The sequence below is a fragment of the Macrosteles quadrilineatus genome, unplaced genomic scaffold (genome assembly GCF_028750875.1).
Source record: "Macrosteles quadrilineatus isolate MER2022 unplaced genomic scaffold, UCM_ALF_1.0 Scaffold_8__2_contigs__length_117827958, whole genome shotgun sequence".
Taxonomy (NCBI): Eukaryota; Metazoa; Arthropoda; class Insecta; order Hemiptera; family Cicadellidae; genus Macrosteles; species Macrosteles quadrilineatus.
The window spans coordinates 69075271-69083842 of record NW_026542601.1 but is presented as its reverse complement, the minus strand read 5'-3'; the positions used below and the strand labels follow the sequence as shown (position 1 = coordinate 69083842).

At 33.9% G+C, this 8572-nt stretch overlaps 1 protein-coding gene across 1 annotated transcript; it reads left to right on the top strand.

Moving 5' to 3' along the window:
• The first annotated feature begins 3823 nt into the window (after positions 1-3823).
• On the top strand, positions 3824-8240 carry LOC129000438 (deoxyuridine 5'-triphosphate nucleotidohydrolase-like). The gene is made up of 4 exons (XM_054427402.1): positions 3824-4064; positions 5884-6020; positions 6444-6589; positions 7744-8240. The coding sequence occupies exons 1-4, from the start codon at positions 3829-3831 to the stop codon at positions 7798-7800; spliced, it is 576 nt and encodes a 191-aa protein (XP_054283377.1). The 5' UTR covers positions 3824-3828; the 3' UTR covers positions 7801-8240.
• Positions 8241-8572: the final 332 nt, after the last annotated feature.

Sequence of the window (8572 nt, the reverse complement as noted above, 5' to 3'; positions counted from 1 at the left end):
TAAAAAGATAAGTTACTTCAGATAAATACAGTATAAACCACAAACTAAACTACCTATTTGTTCCATAATACTTAATTCTATGTTCTAATAGCAAAAAATAAAATGTTAGCCTACTGAGAGTATTCTCAGAAGATTAACTCTTCTATTAGGAGTATTTAATTCCATCTATGTTTGATAATATTGTTGTCATGATGGTTAAATTTAAAAAAGGAGATGTAAAAAAAATTATCATACCATATATTTAAGGCCAATACATACGCTAAGAGAATTGTAAAACTATACAAAGAGTGCTTCAAAGGGCATTTTGATACTCCATTGATAAAATACAAACAGTATTTTAGTAATTGCCTTTACGTGATATAAATTAGAACAAAACTAAAATTAATTAAAAACTCCGTTATACTTAATGGCTAATTTATGTGACAATATTTATCTAACATAGAGCGAATTAAAATGTTGTTTTTAAACATAGTCTGAATATACGTCTTAAATATGATGTTGAAATGGTTTTTGGACAAAAAATACACACACCAAATAAGTAGTTTGGTTACTTTTCTATACAGATCTAAACTCGAGTGTCTAAACTTTTCCCCTTACATTAGCAACGCGGCTGGTTACGGCGTTCATCGCCTTCAATCTGAGAGACGCAACAGTTCTAGCATTTTGGATCTTCCGATCTGACTAGTAGCGTTTTGGAAATTCCGACCCGACATACGATCGCAAGATCCAAAGTGAAAAGGACAGCCTATTTCATAAGTTTACTTTAAGAAATAAATTTGTACTTCTAGTTATGACTGTACTTTTGGATCTTACGATTTTGGAACTTCCGATCGGCAATATTTTCTTTGGATCTTTTGATTTTGGATCTTCCGACCCGCTAAATAACCTTTGGAAATTCCGATTTTGGAAGATCCGATCGGCAATATAAACGTTGGATCTTTCGATTTTGGAACTTCCGATCGGCAATATATTCTTTGGATCTTCCGATTTTGGAACTTTTGAAGACCATCCTTTCAAATTCAAAGAGTAAGCGTTCTTTATTTATTCCCCTTAACTTAAATTAACTCTGTGAACATTAGCTAAATAAATACGTACCGATTTTTTTAAGAGTTTAACTATTAATTACAGTTTAATATATTTACTAATATATTAAGTAATGATGGTCCTGACTAATGGAACAGCGCATCTTAGTCAGTAATAAAGCTACGAGGATCATCACACCTCACAACCCATATGTCTAAGCTCTTCCTTAACTCTATTAATTTTTGTTCAAATACGCATCTATACTACATACTACCATAGATAAAACATACTTCTACTACTACTAGTGCGAATGTGAGGCGTCCCTATCTCAATTGATGCTGTATTTTAATACTTGGAGTATGCTTACCTATGTAGAACAAGAAATAAATATTTATAAGTAATGAACATCTATTTATTTGTAATGTATTTTTAATGAGTTTTAATGGCGTATAAATAATATATAATATATATTATTTATACGCCATTAAAAATTCCCACACAACACAAGAATATCCTTGGAATGTCCTGGGGATATCCTCTGTACATCCCGCAATGTTCTCAGGATATCCTGGAGAACTTCCTGGGATATCCCTATGTCCGCCCAAATCCTGATCCCTGGGATATCCCACCAGGATATTATACATAAAAACACAAAATAATTAATATTTATTTTGACCTCGCAAGAGTGACAAGACGAGCCTGATGATGAGGTTATAACCTGGAAACCGGTAGCTCATTACTACAAATTAGGATCACAGACGGAAACAGGTAATCTTATACCATTTTAATAAATATTTAGTCTGAAAAGCACTTTTACCAGTTAAGTATTTTGATTAAATAGCTCATACAAACAAATTTTGGAAAAAAATAGAAATAAAAATATTTTTGCCCAGACAAGCTTTGAACCGAGTACCTTTGACTTATGAATCTCTTACCTTAAATCCTGAGCTATTTGTGATTGTTGATATTACTAGTTTTCAAGCGGTTAAAGAGGAGCCGACAGCTGAAATGGTCGCAATACTTAAATATTTTTGATACTATATGATTCTGTTTAGGCACCAAGTTGTTAAATTGTTTTTCTGGGAGTTGTAGAGGATACTGTAATAAGAATATAGATTATAATTGTTATGAATAATTAATATTTCCCTTAAATTTTCAACCAATAAATTTTCTTAAATAAGTTGGAATTTAAATTAAAAAGAAAATATTTGCATTATTATTATTATTGTAAGTAGGTCTATTTATTATTATTATCATTATTATTATAAAATGGTAAAAATTAGAGTTTGATAGTTACTATGTCCCACGGGGATATCCTACGGATCTCCAAAGGATGTCCTATGGACATGATCGGAAAACATGATTAATTAAAAAAAAAAAATCATTAGTAACGTTATTAGTTATTTTAATTTGAAATAGTATTGAAATCCTTTTTAATAACGTTTCTCAAGCACTTGTCACTTGAAAAAATACATCCAATACTATAAAATATGTTTTAATATAGGTAGCCTACCGAGAATATCCATAGGAAGTCCCCAGGATATCCTCAAAATGCATTCGTTTGTGTTGGATATGTGCAATATCTTAGAGTGATCCTAGGAACATTCTCAAATCCTGGGATCTGTATGTGGAATATGTGGGAACTGGTCAGGATCCTGTGCTGTGTGGGAAAGCTGTATTCGGTAGCATATTTCGAGAAGTACTTGAGTTAGTTATTGGATTTTACAAATAAATTATGAAAAAAGGATATCGTGGATATCCTAAGAATATGCCAAAGATATTCATGTTCCTCGATCAAAAACCCTCAAAAAATTAAATTAATTATTGTAACGGGAATATGTAAGGAATGTCCCAAGGATATTCCTATATCCCATGGGATATTGAAGTATCCCTGGAATGCCCCAGGGATATTCCTATATTTCATGGGATATTGGGACGTTTTGGGAACTCTGTGGGATATCCTGAGGATATTCGATCTGTGCTATGCGGGAACTGACCCTTTGCTTGCTGGGGGGTATTCCATTCCCCCAGACCCCCCGGTATCCCCTCTCTTGACAAGAGTCTATATACACAATTAACTGTCTTCAAGGCTGAATAGATATTTGTTGTTAAAACATTTTTTTAGAGCTTGTTTGATTTTGTGGTTATTATTTTGTTACTACCTGAGTACCGTTGCTTAATCTTTTATTCAAAAGAATTAAATGGTCAAAGGCCTGCGGTTTACAGTGAATTAATTGCTATGGGCCCAAGTGGCCCAAGGCGAGAGATGGTTGTGTCGCCCTCCCTCTTCTGTGCAGGGGTATCTTCCTCTTCCTTGCATCCCCAACATACCTAAAACTTCTTACCCCCATTTTAAAATGAGCCGTGTAAATTGCGTCAATTTTTTTTTTTCAACTTACACATATAAAATACATTTAACCTATATTGAAACGAAAACGAAGCATGAAGCATACGTTCATGACTTAAAGCATGTGGATAGGCAAAATCGAGCAACTATTAGAGCGGGATATTTACATTTCATTTAAATTTATAACATCTTTAGCTTGAATAAAAATGTATTTTTAGAATGTTTATTTCAGCATCATGTATACTAAAAGTCCCGTGTTATTAAGTATTACACTTTGTATTTGTAAAGTCTGTAAGTTATTAAGTTTGTTCGATATGCTCACCAATGTAAGTTAGTAAAACTAGAATATTCAATGCCTATGTACTGTCCCTTGATGGATGTTTTTCCCCTTGGTGATGGTGGCGCGAAGCGCGCAGGACTGGAGGAGGGAATCTAACCTATACATGAATCAACAGGTGATGAGCGGTTCATTCAAATTCATGTTTTGGGGTGCTTTGGCGGGTCAAAAATGCAAGATTCTACCTTTTTGTTTGCCGGCGGCAGCTTTGTCTCTTTTCGTTTTTCCACTGTCGCGCTCGTACTCCACAAAAATGCCTGTCGAAACTTCCAGGTTTTTGCGTTTTGTCAAGCTCTCTCCTAAAGCTTTTTCACCAACCAAAGGTTCAGATAAAGCTGCAGGATTTGATATCAAAAGGTAAATGATTAGTTATTAATATTTTTAGTAAGGGATGATGTAGTTTCGGCTAACCACAGAGCCTTACCCAAACGATAGCTCAAGAACCAACTGTTGATTCTCAAACGCGACTACTAGGCTAGGCTAAGTTAATTTAGTTTGAGAATTATTTTCTTTGAATAAGTATAGCCTACTTAGCCTATGGCAAGCTAAAATGGTAGGTCTAAATAGCCCATTGTTCAACTTAATAACATTTTCTCAACCATGTGTAAGTTCAATCCAACTAGTTTCTGAAATTTTTTTCTATGATGTGTTTGGCCTGGTCATTCAAAAGATAAAGGCTAAGTTTAGTACCACAATGTCAAACCATTTGAATAACCTAAAACCGTGTTTACTAGACTATGTCTTTGGGCCCCGGGACGATTGAATACCCTAGGTATTATAACTGTAGTCTTAGACCTAGGTTGATAGGCCTATATATGTAATCAGTGGTGTAGGCCTTGTAATAAATTATCCAGTGTGAGAACTATTGTTGTAAGAAAAGTAGGCCAAAGGGTCGCCTATCAATATAAGTTTGCCATAGGTTCTAAAAAAACCCAATTTGGGATCACTGTTCGCGCTTCACTACACAAATGAGTGTAATGAAAATTTGCCCGCACATCAATAATGCTAGTCACTAAGTCTTAGGGATGAGCATCGATGGGTCAACCATCGATGTACCGATAACTTAACATCGTTGCGAAAACATCCATGTTTTTGTGTAGGCTACACCGTCTCATTTGGTAGGCGTTGTTTTCCTAGTTTTCTATGAGGGTTTTTTCACATTTTTTAACCTCTTCTGTTAAACAATTTTTATTTTGTTATTATTTAATTTAGCCTAGATCTGTTGTAAAAAATCTTATCGTTAATTTATACAGTAACTTTGAAGCCTTCAGTCGGCTTTGTTTGTGTTTTGGTTCCGGTCAAAACAAACAATATTAGTCTGAAAATAAAACTTCTGTCACACTACTGTAAGCTTTGAGAACCTCTTGTATATTTATAGTCTGAAATATGTACAAACACTAGATTATATCAGCCTCAAAGTTGGGAGTCTTAATTGATTTCCACAGTAAATATTTTGCCCAGATATTAAAATTGTATTAATTAGGCTAGGGTTTGTTTTATGGTAAAACTATAACCTGTCAAAAAATGTATGACGTAAAACGTCAACTCACCTGTTGTCCTGTTGACATAACACCAGGAACTCTTATTGACCGCGTTCTGGGAACAACCGGTGCACCGGTACAGGACTTGTGCAGACAATGCCATGCGTCTTTATGGGATACCAATGAATTTACCTAGCAGACAGCTATTTCCTCTTTTTTCCTCCACCGGTGCTAGATTCATGCACCGGAGACATTGTGATTGTACGGTGCATAATACACCAGTGGCTACTCATTGGTCAGTTTCTTGGACTCCAGTCTGCAGCAATGACAAGAAGGCGGGTTCCATCCAATAAATGATCAATTATTTATGAGCTTGATAGATTATATTACGTAATAAGTGGATAATATATCAGTAATTAATTCTGTTAGGTCAAGTTGGTTTAATTTTAATACTATAAAGTAAATACTGTGGTAGGATAATGTGTAAATTACAATCCCATGTGCACCGTAAACCGGTGACTAACCGTTCTGGGATCCCAAGGCGGCACCGGCGAGTAAGTCACCGGATCATCTGTAACAATACATGTTCCCAGAACGCGCCCGCCGCCCATTGTCTACAGCCACAAAGGTGTGGCAAAGAATTTTAGTATTTAAGTTTTTATAACTTTAACAAAATCTATTATTTTCTGTTTCAGTGCCTACAGCTATGTTATACCTCCTCGGTCAAAAGAGATGGTAAAGACAGACTTACAAATAGAGTTACCAGAAGGTTGCTACGGACGCATCGCTCCTCGTTCTGGCTTGACTTGGAAGAACGGGATTGATGTTGGAGGTAAAAGGATCAATTCCTAATTTTAACTTATTTTGATTATCATACGTACAGTTATAGAAGCTTTTTACTAGCTTTGTAGATTAATGGAAACAACTGTTCAACTTACTTTTCTCATTCAGTTTGAGTACATTTCTTGGCAAATCTATTGGGTCTCATTCCTCCTGGATTACGTTGAATACATAAATTAGTATTTAGGCCTACACCAATTTATCTATTGGGTCTGAAGCCTAGATATATTTAGTATTTTCGTATAGTTAGGCTATTGTAAATGTTTCCTAAGAAATACAGACGTTTCTAAAATTTGTTTTTATGAACACTCATTCAATATAGCTGCTGAGTTACATCTGCCAATGAATGCATATTTATATTGTTAAAGGATGTTTGATGTTTTGTTAACTGGTTTCTAATAAGAATTCATTTCAGCGGGAGTTGTGGACGAAGACTACAGAGGTGACATCAGAGTGATTCTGTTCAACCACTCTGATGAGCCGTTCACGATTCAACCTGGTGACAGAATCGCTCAACTGATATGTGAGAGGATCTACTACCCTGAACTGCAGGAAGTTGAGGTAAGCAGGAGTCGTTGAGTTGAATAGTCAATTTTGGCAATATTTTTGGTTAAGTTTAAATTTACTCAGCCAAGAATCAGGATACAGTCAAATTTGTATCTTATTTTCTTTCTTTGAGGGTTATAAATTTAACTTGAAATTCTTTTAACAGTCCTTGGAGGCTAGCGGCCATCTTGGATGGTTTCAAACAGGTACCTACTGAAGACATTTATCGCCCAAAAATATCTTTCAAACATCAAAGTAATTTAAGTATGTAGTAAACCGTGAGATTAATGTTCTTTGTAGTTTTAAATTGTTCTCCACGGGAGTCCATGGAAGCTAACGGCCATCTTGGATTTGCCCGCCATAAGAGCGATAATAATTTTGTTAATTTCAAACATCCGCGGAAGAGCTATTTACCATCTCAGAATATTTTTTTCAAACACTAGAGTAATTGTAATTTAAATATCTAGGCTAGTAAACTGCGAGATTAGAAATTTTCACTGTAGTTTTTAAAAAAAAATTTACAAGTTAGAACGTATAGGCTCCAAGGACTCTTAAAGGTGGTAGCTTCAACTGAGAAAAGATCATTCAAAGGGATTGGAGAGACAGCTCCTCTCCCCTGTTCAGTTTTAAGAGGTTCTCGTTTTAAGATTAAGTTGGTTTCATATAATCAGCTTCCGCTTTGAAATATTCTTGCGACTTGGCCCACGATCTCAACTAAAGTTTTGTCACTTTTATGACACCCTGCAAAATCAGTTCTTAGCTACAGTTATACCTTGAGCCATTTTAATATTACGTAGCAAGTTAAGAGTGGAAATTTCAAATTATTCTGGAAAGTTTTTGCAAAATCGATGCAATAAAATTTAAGTCACAAGAGAATAGCAACAATGAGGAATGTGATTGCATTGCAAAAACTTAAAAACTCACTCTTAAAATACATTGAACTCAATGTTTAGTTAAATGAAAACACAAATTGGTTAGTAAATTAAGTTGAGACGGAAAGTAAATGGAAGGAAAGAGGCAATTGGGGTGTATTTCAATTGTGACATTAGGTACTGATTAAAATTTATCTTTATTAATTATAAGACTTTATATGAGTCTTATTTAATTTATCTTTATTAATTATAAGACTTTATATGAGTCTTATTTATATGTGGATCTCTTTGTTTTAGGAATTGAATCAAACTAACAGGGGTTCTGGCGGATTCGGTTCTACTGGGAAGAATTGAAGTCGTTGAAAATTGTGTTCCTCTTTCTTGGTGATAATTAGATTAACTGATTAGTCATGTGTATATAACAAACTTTCTGGTCGTTTTCCTTGTTGTGCAAGTTAATAAGTTGGTAGATTTGTCCTTCATAATTTAATTTAAGTGGTGTTTTTTATATAGTACAATGGCCCAACTGACCATCCTCTTTGCTTATTGTAAGGATTAGTGATGTTTAAATCCCTTGAATGAATATTCCTTCTCTTAAAGGAAGATATAAAAAAGTAATTAATTTCCAAGTTAAAATTGTTGCTACGGAGGTCTATGCCTTTTTTAAATTTATGTTTGTAACATTTGTGCCCAAATATGATACTCCTGATTTTGCTTTTATTCAAGCTTTTCGACTGATATGTTTTTCTTTAGTATTATACTTTAATAAAGCGTGTTTTGTAAAGAATTGGTAATGAATGTCCTATTTCAAACCTATTCCTTGTAAATGAAACTTGCAATTTATATAAAAAGTATCTTCATTTTTCAAAGATTTTATACTGTGATAATAGGTACTTTGTTCAAATTTTTATTAAACTTTTGTTTAATCATATGTTTTTCTTTAGTATTATACTTTAATAAAGCGTGTTTTGTAAAGAATTGGTAATGAATGTCCTATTTCAAACCTATTCCTTGTAAATGTAACTTGCAATTTATATAAAAAGTATCTTCATTTTTCAAAGATTTTATACTGTGATAATAGGTACTTTGTTCAAATTTTTATTAAACTTTTGTTTAATCAGGTAAA